The sequence below is a fragment of the Patiria miniata genome, unplaced genomic scaffold (assembly GCF_015706575.1).
Source record: "Patiria miniata isolate m_02_andy unplaced genomic scaffold, ASM1570657v1 HiC_scaffold_20, whole genome shotgun sequence".
Lineage (NCBI taxonomy): Eukaryota > Metazoa > Echinodermata > Asteroidea > Valvatida > Asterinidae > Patiria > Patiria miniata.
In genome coordinates, this window is record NW_024037059.1 from 18373497 (window position 1) to 18388933 (window position 15437).

The 15437-nt window shown below is 38.6% G+C and overlaps 2 protein-coding genes across 2 annotated transcripts; both read left to right on the top strand.

The window, feature by feature from the left end:
- Positions 1-3340: 3340 nt before the first annotated feature.
- Positions 3341-4818, top strand: LOC119727887 (E3 ubiquitin-protein ligase TRIM56-like). The gene has a single exon (XM_038199963.1). It carries the CDS (start codon positions 3436-3438, stop codon positions 4816-4818), a length of 1383 nt encoding a protein of 460 aa, XP_038055891.1. The 5' UTR covers positions 3341-3435.
- A 4594-nt stretch (positions 4819-9412) lies between these two features.
- Positions 9413-11094, top strand: LOC119727888 (tripartite motif-containing protein 45-like). Its single transcript, XM_038199964.1, has 2 exons — positions 9413-10511; positions 11027-11094. The coding sequence occupies exons 1-2, from the start codon at positions 9413-9415 to the stop codon at positions 11092-11094; spliced, it is 1167 nt and encodes a 388-aa protein (XP_038055892.1).
- The last annotated feature ends 4343 nt before the right edge of the window (positions 11095-15437 follow it).

A 15437-nucleotide genomic window follows, 5' to 3' on the forward strand; every position in this document is an offset into this window, starting at 1 on the left:
TTTCTATAAAAAAAAAATACAATAAAAATGATATATAAAAGTTAGACAAAGAGTGATTTTAGAAACTGAATGAAATTGAAGTGAAAATGCATCAATCTACTTATTACACTTGGCATGTACAATAATAATCCTCCTTAAAGGGAATATACATCATTTGCTTTTGCTGTAATTTTCAGAAATGGATGGAATTGGGGGGTTGGAAATATATAGCAAATATAGTTACACTGACTTTTTTGACGTTTTGGGTTCAAAAATGCTATAAAAACCAAGAAATTCAATCATTTTCCTGTAGTCTGGTTCCCTGACTCCATTGAAGAAGAAACAGAGCAGTTTACATACATTGGGGAATTGTAAGGTCAGGGAACCAGTCTAGCTGGCTTGTACCCGTTCATAGTGTGTAATCGATTGCAAACAAGTGCGATGGTCAATTGGGGCCAGTATTTGAAAAAAAACCAGTTTTTTCCAACGCTGATCGGCCGACCAGCGTTGGAAATTATACAAAAATACAACTTTTCTTGAAAATGACAGTATACCAGGTGCCATGATTTTACAGGATGCTTTACACTGTCATTCACTAACAGTCCAGCAAGGTATTTCAAAATGATTTGGTAGTTTTATTTTTTGATGTTTGCAAATGTTGTATTTTCCCTTTAACAATAACTGTACAATGTATAATACACGTTGCTGTTAGTCTCATCCAACAAATAATAACTTCTTTTGATCCTTTCATAAGTCTTAGGTGGTGTACAGGATTAGGGGTCTTGATGTGGATTACCATGTGAGATTATCCCAGACTCGTGTAGGCCTAATAATTTTGTATACATATCCAGTGATTGTTTTGTAATAAGTGGCACCGAGGTATGGATTAGCTTTCTCCTTCGCCCATATAAGGCAGAAGTAGTGCTAGTAATTTTACTACAGAGACATAAGTGTTCTCTGACCTTTCAAATCAGCTGGATATTTGAGGCATTATACAGGAAAAATAATTATAGTCATGGCATTTATAATGTTATCTGAAATATAAACAAATATGAAATTCTGTAATATGCAAGCAGACATCCCTGGTAGTTGTAGACTACATGTATGTAAGAAGTTCCGAGTCATAGAAAAAATAAATCAACAGTATTTAAAATCCTAAATATTGTGTCCTTGTGAGGTTCTTTTTTGAAAAAAGGTTTTAATTTCGCGAAGCAGTGGTAAATATGCAACAAAACTAACTACCCTAGAATTGGTCCAACTGTTTGTTAATCCCTCCTGCGCGCCCCCACACCAGTGTTGTAGGTCTCGAGACCGGTCTCGGTCTCGAGACCGGTCTCGAGACCACTTTTTGCTGGTCTCGGTCTCGGTCTCGGTCTCGGAAGCTGTGGTCTCGGTCTTGGTCTCGGTCTCGGTCCCCTTTGGTCTCGATATTTTGGCTGGTCTCGGGTCGAGACCGGCAATATGTAGCTTTTACAGCTCAATCGATTACTTTGTGTTCACTTCGTTCAGTACCGTTGATAGTTAAAACATTCGCTAGCCCGTAGATCAAGCTTGTTATATATCGTGGTCGGTTTGGACTCGACTGCACGTTGGAAAGTCCCCAAAGTACATGTAAAGCTGCAGCAGTACCAGTCACTGAACGATTTGGAACAAGTTCGGCATTTATCTGTTGTGTCGGGCACATAAAGCAAAGTATAAACTTGTAACAATTCATGCCATTTTTGGGGATTGTGTAGTTTAGCCCACCCCTGTGGGCGTAATTACTTGCATTTTGTATTCTGATAATAAATGAGGTGCTTCAAATTAGTTATATTTTCGACCCCACACAATGTTCTCTTTAATTTGGGACAGTATTTTGAAGAAAAAGTAAATTTTCCTACCTGATTTTCCAGCATTGAACTCACACACTCTTACCAGTTAACACTCACTGATGCCATGAGAGTGTATGATGAGACCCCATTTTCTGGCTGCTCAGTTTGAAGTACCCCATTATTCCTCAAAAATTAAAATCCCGTTCAGAAAAAAATAAAAAATCCATATCTGGCATATTCTGGCTACCACCTCTCAACTTGTGGGTCTACATGTACAAGTCCACATTCTATGACAGAAATTTTAAAATTAATTCAACATTTTCTAGCTCCCATTTTTTAAAATCAAGTACACAAGTCTTATCTTGTTAGGCCCCCCAAAAAAGTCTCCGGTTTCTGGTATGCGCGCGCGTCGCCGTAGCCATGCGCGTCGGCAAAATGGAAAAGGTTTTTTTTCAATAAAAGATGATGTCTAAAAACAGCCAAACTCACTGGTTTGACTGGAATCCTGCTGCTGCACAATTTTAACGTGTTTTTTTTAGATCAGGTTATGATCGAGAATACGCTTTATGTGGCCTCTCCGGACTCCCATATATTTGCACTAAGTTTAGTCGGGCACCATTTGCAGTCATCAGCCGACATTTGAAGCAAAAAAAAAAAAAAGCCGCGTCGCCGCACCACTTTTTGGGCAAGCTCCATACCTATTGTTATTTATTATCAGCGGTCTCGGTCTCGGTCTCGGACCATATTGGTCTCGGTCTCGGTCTGCCTTGAAGGGGCTGGTCTCGGTCTCGGTCTCGGTCTCGAATCTTCAGGTCTCGGTCTTGGTCTCGGTCTCAGACTATCCGGTCTCGACTACAACACTGCCCCACACACACACCCACACAAGTGGTGATAAACAAAACATATTCTGGTGTGTATGCTCCTCCCCTCCCCCTCAACTCACACAAAATGGAACAATCCTTTGACCTATAACCCTTTTTAAATACACACTGCATATTTGGTATAAATGGATCTGGGTACTCCCTGAATTGTACCCACACCGTAATTGTACACTTCAACTTCCACCATCGTCGCATTTCTAAGCTGCACTGGTGAGTGTTATTCCAAATATATGGCCAAATGGTCCTAAAATTACAATGTAGTTATGACGTATGTTTAAAACACCACCATTTACACACACAGGCTTTTTAATTACAAGTACTTTTGAAAAGGTGTGTTTCATGGTATCAGCATATAGTTATCAGGTATTGGAAATTTACATTGTTAAACTGTGTTTGTAAACCTACCCAAATCTATTTCACCTCAGCCTTTAAACAGCAGGTTTATTGAACTTTGCAACTCTCCATAACTTACTGCAATTAATACGTAAACTCAAAGATTGGATATTATTGTACCATACACATGTACATGGAGGAATAAGAACACCAATGTACGTACGTGACCTTTGAATTTACATTTTTTTAACAAAAATGGGTCCACTTTCAAGTGAAGTATTGTAAGTCAAGAGTAATGAAAATTTGGATTTTTTTTTCGGGGGGGGAGGGGAAGGTGTATTAATAAGCAAGCCCTTACTAGCACTATACATACGTGTACTAAATCCATACATGTCATTCAATTTTGTTGTGTTACAGTTGTAGTTTTGTTGATGATAAAACTGTACTTTTTTATATCTTCTTATTTCAGGATAAATATGGCAGGTATGGGTGAAGTCAGCACTGTGGGCGTGTTAGAGAAGATCAGCCAGGGACACCTTGAGTGCCCGATTTGTTTCTCTCGATTCACAAACCCCAAGATACTGGATTGCTTACACAGCTTCTGCCAAAGATGCCTGGAAAAAATGATGGAAGGTCATCCTCAGCAGCGAGAGATTACCTGCCCAGTCTGCAGGCAGCAAACCGCCCTATCAGAAGCAGGAATTGGGGGGATTGCCAACCATTTTTCTCTAATGGCACTGGTAGATGAGGTCACCCAACAGGAAGAGCTGGTCAAAAGTCTAAAATCAAAGATCATTTGCGAGGTGTGTGAAGAAGAAGAGGCAATTGTAAGGTGTTTGGAGTGCAGGGAATATCTCTGTGACTTCTGTCACAATGCCCACAGAAGAAGCAAGAAATTAAAGAATCATGAGACGACATCCATTGATAACCTGCGCTCAGGAACGGCACCTTACCAAAGTCGCCTTCGGCATGAGGTGCCTAAATGCCCAAAGCATCCTTCCCAGGATCTCTACTTCTTCTGTGAGACTTGTACGACCCTGATATGTGCTGCATGCACTGCTCTTGATCATAAAGCACCAGGCCATAAATTCATTGATATTTCTGCTGCAGTTGCCTCATGCAAAGAAAAGGTGACAGAACTCATCACAGAGGCCAAACAATGTTTGAACGAATTGACAGAAGCAAAAGAACAAGCTCTAAAGTCAAAGTTGGATCACAACAATATGACAGTGAAGAAGTATGCTCTCATTGCTAAAACGGCAGATGAAGCAGTTGCTAAAATCCGTGACAATGAACGCCAGCTGAAAGAAAAACTTACCAAAAGTTTCAATGAAAAAGAATCAGGTTTTGACCAGGTTCTTGGACACTGTGAACAAAATATTCAAAAGGTAGAAAAAACATTGGAGACAGTGAAAACTGTAATGGACCAAGCCAATAACTTTGATCTTGTAAAGTTGCAACCAAAGCTTCTTAGAAAATTACAAGATGCAGCAGATCAGGAAACACCAGCACCAGTGCAAGGCCTGACAGATGAAGAAGTTCAACAGTGTAAAGAAATCAGCCCAGCAGAACTTGGTATTCACTCTTTAAAACTTTTCATTACCATTTTTAAACAATCTTTCAAACATCATAGAATTAGAAATAGGACATCACACGTTGCGCTTTTGAATCAAATCAACATCAAAAAACAACAAAGCAAGTCCTTTGGGTTTTTTTTCAGATTTACGCAAAAAAACTGCGTCGGGGAAAAACATAATTACAATCATTTATATTTTTTTCTAAATGTTAGAAATTCCAAGTTGGGAATAAAATAACAGTAATTTTCTCATTTTATTTTTACTCTAAAATTGTTATATTCAGAGTCAGCCGGTTTGTAATCCAACAAATTAAAAAATGCTGGCCTTACAAGCATCTACAACTTTTGCAGATATCAATTCAATCTCACACTCTGTGAGACTTGCAACATGGGAAAAAATACCATCACTTTTGTAGGGAGCCCATTTGCCTACCCATTACTTTCTTTTGCAAGCTTGTTATTTGAATGGCCAGAATTACCAACCGCACAAAATTCTCCGATGTGAAGGATATGTCCAAGAAGGTGTGGGTGCGGGATAAATTAATTTAAAGTGTTTAAATGTTCTCTCTTTATCAGAGATGTTGTGGAAAGGGAATCCAAACCATACAAAAATGATAAATAACCTGCCTGGACCAGAGCTAGCCAAGATGATGACGGTTGGTACCAGAGTGGTTAGAGGAAAGGACTGGAAGTGGGAAAATCAGGTAGGGAAAAATCGTAATGTACATGTAGGCCTAACAGTTGCTATTTCATATTTGAAGGTACAACAACTTTTTAAGCAACTGTATATGTTCCATAAAATCATGATCACATTCAGGAAAAGAAAAACTGCATTGCAACTCTTTGAATCAGGTCCTTTTTCATAAAAGATAAATTTCATTCAATTAGTGCAATGTCATTTATAAGACATCGTCTAACTCTAACATAATGAATGGCATTTTTATCTTTCAGGATGGTAATCACCCTGGTGTTGGAACAATTTCTGACGTTCAAGCTGGCACTGCAGAGGGTTGGGTACGAGTACAATGGGACACAGCTGATTCAAACCTCTATCGCATGGGTAGAAACGGGAAGTATGACCTCCAATTTGCTAATTAGGCACAATACAACTGTTCATTAAATCACACCCAAAAACCTTTTCTTCCAAAGCATCAGGCCAAATATGGCTGTAAAATAGATAAGTCCTTATTGGGAAATCATGTGCTATACAACAATGTATACACCAATGCATGCAAACAGAATAACGTGTACAATCCAATGCTGGAAGTGTTAGTGCATCTATGAAATAATTAATTCATAGACAAAAAGCAACCTTGAAAGAATGCTCATCATGACTTGACAGACTTCTACAGTTATTGTAAAAACATGAACAAATAGTACCATTAAATAAGTAAACAAAAATTATGTTTGGTTTAAAAAAGATAGTTTTCTCTTATCGCTTCACTTGCTTTTTGAATAAATAAATATAATTTGTGTGCATGTACACCTTCCTTTTTGTTTTTTTTCCTTTTTTTTTTGGCTTGTTTTCCCCCTTGTTTTTTTTTTTTTGGGGGGGGGGGGTGATTGGACAATTTTGTGTGATGACTTGGGGTAGAATAAGTTTGGGAGAAAACTGATATTGAAATTTAAACCAACTGTGTGCCAGGTTGAAATTGCAGTCAGATCATGCAGGTTATGGCATGTGATAAACTGTTGGTGAAAGCACAGCTGGATTGTATATTGTGAGTTTGCTTTCTCTGTGAGCTTTACAGGTTTTAATATTCAGAGATTCTGATTATATTATCTTAAGATATGGAATCCGTGCATGAACTGCTTTGTGGCCATGTTTGAGCCCCAGTGGGAGGGACACGCCATCACGGTTGGCATGAACGTCATGAGCTGTCAGCAATGCATTCGGATGTCCCTCCCAGTGGTCTCCCCCAACTCTCCCTTTGTAACCACTGAGGGGGTACTTGGGCACAGAGTTCATACATGTAAACCCTTAGTATAACTTGTTATTGCCACTTCCCCTTATCTTCAATTGGGACAACACTGCCAACATGGGACCCCAATGGAAATAAGGCTCTGTAACTAGCGTTTTGGGCTATTTTTGATGAAATCAACTGTTTTGGGTTTGTTTAAATCTTTTATTGTTAAATGTAATGTATGTTGTTAACAACAATAATTATCATCTAAAATTTATTGCACTGTTTCCATTGTTACAAATTATCAAAAAATATAAAAAATCTTAAAAACCTTAAGACCACTTTTAGAAACTCAACTTAAAAGTGAACATACGTCAATCTACTTATTACAATTGCCATGAAAATAATAATAATCTCCATTAAAACAATGGTATAATACACATACACGTTGCTGATTTCACCTGAATAAAATAATAATAAATGATAATAAATTCTTGTGTTGTACCTTTAATAAGTCTAAGCTGGCACTGAGATACGCTTATTTCGGTGTACAGGATTTAGGGGTCTCATGATGTGGATTACCATGTGAAATTATTCCACAAATGTGAAATTATTGTGTAAATATCAAGTGATTGATTTGCTTTTTAAGTGCCACAGAGGTATGGATTAGCCTGCACCTTCGCCCATATAAGGCTGCAGTAGTGGTAGTAATAGCAGTACTAAGATGTAAGTGTGCTCTAGCATTTAAGCAGGAGATTTCAGATATACAAGAAAACTAATTATAGCCATGGCACTTAAAATCATACCTGAAATTAATAAGACATGAAATCCTGTTAAATGCAAGAGGAAATCCCTGTAGCCCTATGTAGGAAGTTCCCTATCAAAAAATATACCAAAATTGTAAGATCCTATAGAACATTGCGTCCTTGTGAGGTTCTTATTCAAATAAGGTTTAACTTAAGCAGTGGTAAATTCACCAAAAGGAACTACCCTAAACTTGGTCCAACTTTTCGTTAATCCCCACCCCCCCCCCCCCCCCACCACCATACAAGTGGTGCAAAACAAAACATGGATCCTGGGGATGAACAAGACACGCCTTCCCCTCAGGTCCCATCCCCCCCCCCCCCCCCCCACAACTAAAAAAAAACCACAACAACCCTTTGACCTAAAACTCTTATACATGCAAGGCCACCAAAATATGGTTGTGTTGCCCTCATCTGACCGACCCAAACATTTGGAAATCTGTCTGTTTGGGTTTTATTTTTTAAACATTTGTAAAAAATAAAAGCGTTGCTGTTGAAACCCCTCAGCCAGAGTCAAGTTATCATCCCGAAACCATTAACCTTTAACTCAACATGGTGACCTTGACCTTTGACCCCAGAACCAGTTCAAACATGCCTGTACTGATGGAAAACCCCCTACCGAATTAGACACCAAAATTTCATCACTAACTCAAGTTATCATTCGGAACCAATTACATTTAACTCACCATGGTGACCTTGACCTTTGACCTTTTGACCCCAAAACCAATCCCAGCTTGCCTGTACCCAAGGGCAACCCCCTACCTAAGTCAAACACCAAAACCTCATTTCTTACTCAGGTTATCATCCGGAAACCATTTACATTTAACTCACCACAGTGACCTTGACCTTTGACCTTTTGATCCCAAACCAATCCCAACTTGCCTACTCCCAAGGGCAACCCCCTACCAAAGTTAGACACCAAAATCTCATTTCTAACTCAAGTTATCATCCGGAAACCATTTACATTTAACTTACCATGGTGACCTTGACCTTTGACCTTTTGACCCCAAAACCAATCCCAACTTGCCTACTCCCAAGGGCAACCCCCTACCAAATTTAGACATCAAAATCTCATTTCTAACTCAAGTTATCATCCGGAAACCATTTATATTTAACTCACCACGGTGACCTTGAACTTTGACCTTTTGACCCCAAAACCAATCCCAACTTGCCTACTCCCAAGGGCAACCCCCTACCAAAGTTAGACATCAAAATCTTATTTTTAACTTAAGTTATCATCCGGAAACCAAGCTATCCGGACGGGCGTTCCAGCCAGACGGAATTGTGGGGTGATAGCATTGTGTTCCCATTATCCCTTTTTCTAAAGATTCCCTTCTGGGGTGATGTTTTTCTATTGTGAAAAAAGTGGGGTGATGTGTCCTGAAAGGAACATCACCCCACAAGGGTGGTATGGTCAGAACGGACAGACAGACATACGGACGGACGGACGCCCTAGGCGATGACAATACCCCTCGAGCCTCTCGGCTGAGGGGTAAAAAGGTTGATAATTTCAATGTAGTTCTGGCAACTTGGGACTCATTTTGTGGGGTGCAGTAACACATGAGATGTTGGGACAAGTTTTTGAGCTGAAAATTAGCAAAAGTTGAACGTACAGCTACTCTGACAAATTTCCCAGAAAAAAAATTCCGCCCTATAGTTTGCTTTGCATTAGAAATGAACTCTTTTTCAAACTGACCACAAAGATTTTTTTATCCCTACTCAGTCACTGAGCAGAAATGTGTGGAACTTCCACTAGTTTCAGATATCAAGACTATTTCTACAAATATGAACATGTCCTGCGTATTACCAGTTTCATAAAAGTGGGTTTTTTTTCTTTAGAAATCTATTTCACAGGCCTTCAAATTCAGCAGGTTGGAGACTGAAATTCACAAACTACTTGAACTGTGCAACTCTCCAAAACTTACTGCAGTTAGGCCTACGATAACCCAGAGATTTGGTTCATTATTGTACCTGACCTTTGCAAAAACAGTGTTTGAACAAAAATGGGTATGAAGTCCACTTTTTCATATCAAGTGAAGAACCCGTTCAAGATTGAACCAACTATTGATAGGCTGAAATGCATCATTTCGCAACACAGCATTTTACTGACTAACAGAAAAATAATATGGCAGGTCTGAGTGAAGTCAGCGCAGCAGGCGTGTTGAAGAAGATCAACCAGGGACACCTTGAGTGTCCAATTTGCGTCTCACGATTCACAAACCCCAAGATTCTGGATTGCTTGCACAGCTTTTGCCAAACATGCCTGGAAAAAATGATGGAAGGTCAACCACAGCAGCGAGAGATTACCTGCCCAGTCTGCAGGCAGCAAACTGCCCTATCAGATGCAGGAATTGCTGGAATTATCAATAATTTTTCCTTGATGGCTCTGGTGGAAGAGGCCAATCAACAGGAAGAGATGGTCAAAAGTCAAAGATCAAATATCATTTGCGAGGTGTGTGAAGAAGAAGAGGCAATTGTAAGGTGTTTGGAGTGCAGGGAATATCTCTGTGACTTCTGTCACAATGCCCACAAACGAAGCAAGAAAACCAGGAATCACGAGACGGCATCAATTGAAGACCTGCGCTCAGGAAAGGCACCTTACCAAAGTCGCCTTTGGAATGAGGTTCCTAAATGCCCAAATCATTCTTCCCAGGATCTCTTCTTCTTCTGTGAGACTTGTGAGACACTGATATGTGCTGTATGCACTGCTCTTGATCATAAAGCACCAGACCATAAATTCATTGATATTTCTGCTGCAGTTGCCTCATGCAAAGAAAAAGTGACACAGCTCATCACAGAGGCCAAACAATGTTTGAACAAATTGACAGATGCAAAAGAAAAAGCTCTAAAATTTAAATTGGACCACAACAATATAACACTGGAGATAAATGATGACATAACTAAAAATGCAGATGAAGCAGTTGCCAAAATTCGTGAGAATGAACGCTTGCTGAAAGAAAAAGTCACTAAGATTTGCCACAAAAAGGATGCATGCTTTGACCAAGGTCTGGAATGTTGTGAACAAAATATTGAAAAGGCAGAAAAAACATTAGAGACAGTGAAAACTGTGATGGAACAAACCAATAACTTTGATCTTTTAAAATTGCAACCGAATCTTCTTCAAAAGTTACAAGATGCAGCGGATCAGGAAACACCAGCACCAGTGCAAGGCTTGACATTTAAAGATTTTCAACAGTGTAAAGAAATCAGCCAGGCAGAAATTGGTATTCCCTCCTTAAAACTTTTTCATAACTATTTTTACACAATCTTTCAAACATCATAGAATAAGAAATAGGATCACACAATAAATCCAAAAAAGAAGCACAAACATAAATGTCGGACTCATGGTCGACTGAAATTAAAGCAAACTCAAAACAGAACACTTCAACCATGACTCAAACCAACATTTTCTTCTGTGTGCACCTTAAACATGTCGCCACAGTTAAGTTTAAAATATTTGAATATGTAAAAGGAAAAAAAAGAACCCCTACTAGTAAATCCATTTTGAAATTAAAAAAAAAGTAATACTAATTTCTTGTACGATGTCCATATGGATTTAAAATACAAGCATCTACAACTTTTGCAAACATCAATTCAATCCTCATACTTTGTGAGGCTTGCAACACCATGAAAAAAATACCATCACTTTTGTATGGTACCCCAAATTTGCCTGCCCCTTACTTTACTTTCTCCTTCAAGATTGTTACTAAAGCACATCCCTTGTTATTTTAATGGCCAGAATTACCAATCGCACAAAGACACTCAGATGTGAAGGATAATGTCCAGAAAGGTGTGGGTGAGGGATGAATCAATTTAAAGAGATTAAATATTCTCTCTTTATCAGAGATGCTATGGAAAGGGAGTCCAAGCCATACAAAAATGATAAATACTCTGCCTGGTCCAGAGCTGGCCAAGATGATGACGATTGGTACCAGAGTGGTCAGAGGAAAGGACTGGAGTCATTATAATCAGGTAGGCAAACTCCCGAGTGTTGGCATTTCACAAGTTGAAGGCACAAAACCTTTTAAGCAGCTGTAAAGTTCCACAAAATCATGATAACTTTCAGGTAAGAAAAAACTGTAACACACTTCCTTTGACTCAGTTTTTTTTTTTTACATAAAAAGTGAGGTTCATTCAATAAAAGTGCAACAACCATTTGGTTAATTTATAAGATATCATCCAACCCTAAAAAGGCAATGAATGGCTTTTTTTATCTTTCAGGATGGTAATCCACCTGGTGTGGGCACAATTTCTGCTTATCAAACACTAATTACAGGCACTTCAAGTTACATGTATGTGGAAGTAAAATGGGACTGTGGAGGTGCACACAACTATCGCATGGGTGCAGAGGGGAAGTATGACCTCTATTTGGCTAATTAGACACAATACAACTGTTCATTTAATCTCACATAAAAAAAACAGGCTGCAATAGAGATCAGTCCTTATTAAGACATCATGTGCTATACAAAAATACACCAACTGTCATCATGGCTACGCTACGACCCTGCAAGGTTAGGACCCTGCAAGGTTATAAACGGCCGTTTAGACCGAGTCATCACACTTTTGTTCCCATTCATAAATTTTTTTTTTATCGTTGAAAAGCGTTTGTAGGAAAATCTGTAAAACTTATACATTTTGTAAATTTTCAATTCTCGTGACTTGCTCAGGCTCCGTTTCAAATTCACAATGGGTAAAAATTTGCATATTATGTGACGCTCAAAATTTGTCCATGAAAAAAGAAATCACATCTGGTATGGAATGTGGGCATTTCTATAAGAAAGTTTTCAAATGTCTTAAACTGCTGTCTTAAACAGCTGCAGCCAGATGTCATGATAAAGTTACCCAGAATGCCATCCCCACTTCCTTCACAAGATTCTGTGAAGCTCATCAGCCCTTCCCAGCACCCTGTTTGCAGGGCGGAGGGAACAAGCGAATTTACCCGAGTGTTATACTTGATTGAACCGAAGTTGAGGTCTACAATTTTAATTTTATCACCTGGAAGTATTTTCAATTTGTTGTTGCTTTTTTTTTCTTTCAAAGCACCCATTTGGGCCCAGTCAGGACACAAAATAAATGCAAAAATAGGACGTTAGATCCTATACAACATGGCTCCCAATGTCATGCCAAAAACCGTCCGGTGCCAAATAGTGTCCACTCATTAGCACACTGCAAACTGAGTGGCCATGCGTGTATGACGTCACATTGTTGACAGAAGTTTGCCAAATAGTGTCCGCACTTAGCGTGCATCCTATGGCATCCATGCGGTCAGCTTTCAAGACATCATGAACGAAATCCTTTTTCATCTAATTTTCCTTTTATAATTTGTTTCAACTGTAATTTATCTATCTGTTATTATTAAAACTGATTGCAGAATTTGTTTTGACTTGATATTTCTGACATTTAGTCTCGCATTTGGCTAAAAGCTTTGTGTTTTCGTGACAGGTCAACCTTTTCGACGTGACGACTTTGTTAAAAAATTCTCCTTGGTTTGAAAAAAAATATTTTCTTTTATCAATTCACTTACTTTTTGTAAATATATTGTAATTTGTGTCCATGCACATCTAGTAAATTTATTTTTTCTGGGTTTGTTTTTTGGGGGTGGACTAAATTTGGTAGGATGAGTTGGGGTAGAATCAGAGAAAATTGAATTTGAAATTTAAACCTTGTGTAACGGCAGGTTGTAAGGCAGCCAAGTGAAGTAGGTTATACATGAAGCATAGGCGAAGCCGAGGGTGCTATGCGCCCCTCGGGTGTTAAAAACATCATAGCCCACATCACAGCAGTCGTGTCTACAATTGTTTTGTTATACCTCTGTCTTGGATTCTTTGGAGTTTGATGTAAACATCACGAAACCCAACGGCAGTAAACACAACAATCATGACAATTGAACGTCAACTCACATGCATGTCGCTTGCTAGAACAAATGATCGTCTGCTAGTGAAAACATTATGAAAATAGCGTGGGTACCAACGCTACAAGCATTTTACTCTGTACGTACCATACCGTACGTACAGTACCATACGCACGTGATATCCCACAGGGAGTGTGCCAGGACTTTTTATAAACTTAACACGTGATCGTTCTGGGCCAATGAAAATACATTATTCAAGAGAGAGGTATAACATAAAAACTTTATCCCATCTAAGTTGGACATCCAAGTCCAGAGATACAGGCATTCACATACCAAGAAGGTGTGCTGCAAACCAAAATAATGTAATTTTGTTTAATCAACTTTACATTCACGTCAAAAACTTGACTGTTGATATGCCTTTTAAAAAATGGACATGGACAATAATAAAGACAGTCTTAAATGGTTCATATGTCACAGAATTGTAATTTACAAAGCTGTTGTCCTGAAATCATTGTCTTTGAGGAATAATCATCAACCCATGTTACCAAATGATGAACAGGTCAGATTTGTGAACAATAAGAACGTGGCTCAAACAGATATAGACAGTCTTTACAAGCTTTGCCTTAACTTTTAAACAAAAGGTCCAAATCACACAGGACAAAAACCCTGCCAAGGGTAAAGAAACACTCTCATCTCATGGTAAATTAATTTTAAAAAAAAGATTTAGTTTCCTCAAAATGTTTTTGTTTGACGACTACATTTTTTTAGACACGCTTTATCCACACAAACCTGTAGTAGTGCCTTCGCATGAACGTCATGCACTGTCAGCAAAGCATGTGACTCTCTCTTTGTAACCATTGAGGGGGTACTTGTGCATGGAGTTCATACATTATAAGATGGAATTTGCATCGGGTGACATAAATCAAATTAGGTTTTGCCCTTCACCGACGTTTAAACACTGTATACTCAGTGTGTTACCTCCCGAGTGAAAGCTGGAAAAAATCACTCAGGTGGGACTCGAACCCACGACCTCCTGCTTTCTAGTGCAGATGTCTAACCACTCGACCACCGAGCTAACGGGATCGGTTGGCTGGTTCGAATCTGATGTACATAGCAGCGGGTACCGCATAAACTATTATAAGATGGAATTTTGCATCGGGTGACATAAATCAAATTAGGTTTTGCCCTTCACCAACGTTTAAACACTGTATACTCAGTGTGTTAACTCCCGGGTTCGAGTCCTACCCGAGTGATTTTTTCCAGCTTTCACTCGGGAGGTAACACACTGAGTATACAGTGTTTAAACGTCGGTCAAGGGCAAAACCTAATTTGAGTTCATACATGTTAACCCATACTATAACTTGTAATTGCCACTTCACTTAATCTTCAATGGGGGCAACACTGCCAACATGAGACCCCAATGGGAAAAAGGCTCTGTAATTGGCTTTTTGGGCTATCCCTAATGAAATCACATCTTTGTTTAATCTTTGTGTTGTAGTGTCATGTATGTTGTTGAAGTTTTCATCTGAATAAAATAATAATAAATAATAATAACACATTAAGTTGTACATTTATCAAAACTTAGCAGGCACTGAGATAAGCTTGTATGGGTGTACAGGATTATATCTTGATGTGGATTACCATGTGAGATTATCCCAGACATGTGTAATAATTGTGTATATATCCAGTGATTGATTTGTAATAAGTGTATGGATTAGCCTTCACCTTTGCCCATAAAAGACAGAAGTGTAGTGGTAGTAACATGTACTGAGATGTGAGCTCTGAAATTTCAGTAGCATCAAGATTTGAGGTATATGAGAATAATAATTATAGTCATGGCACTTAAAATTGTATCTGAAATTTAAAAAAATATGAAATCCTGTTAAATGCAAGCGGACATCCCTGGTAGTTTTAGACCTCTGTAAAAAGTTCCTTATCAAAATAAACTAAATTTGTATTATCCTAAGAAACATTCTGTCCTTGTGAGATTCTTATTCAAATAAGGTTTAACGTACTTATAAGCAGTAGTAAATATTCACCAAAACTAACTACCCTAAAATTGGTTCATTGTTTGTTAATACTTCCCCTCCCCCAACCACACAAGTGGTGATAAACAAAGCGTAACCCTGGTGGTTTTAACCAGACACTTTTGCTACTTACTTCACCTCCCCAAACTCCAAACTACCACACATACAAAAAAACACAAAAAGTTTGATCAAAAACTATTTTTAAATGTGATGTAATACGCTGTATTTGGATCCTCACACACCCTGGCTGAAAATTCTGAATGTTAATTGTT

Coding starts and splice junctions, on each gene's coding strand:
- LOC119727887 (XM_038199963.1), top strand. CDS start 3,436: ATGATAAAACTGTACTTTTTTATATCTTCTTATTTCAGGATAAATATG.
- LOC119727888 (XM_038199964.1), top strand. CDS start 9,413: ATGGCAGGTCTGAGTGAAGTCAGCGCAGCAGGCGTGTTGAAGAAGATC. Junction 10,512..11,026: donor AATCAGCCAGGCAGAAATTG/GTATTCCCTCCT, acceptor TTTAATGGCCAG/AATTACCAATCGCACAAAGA.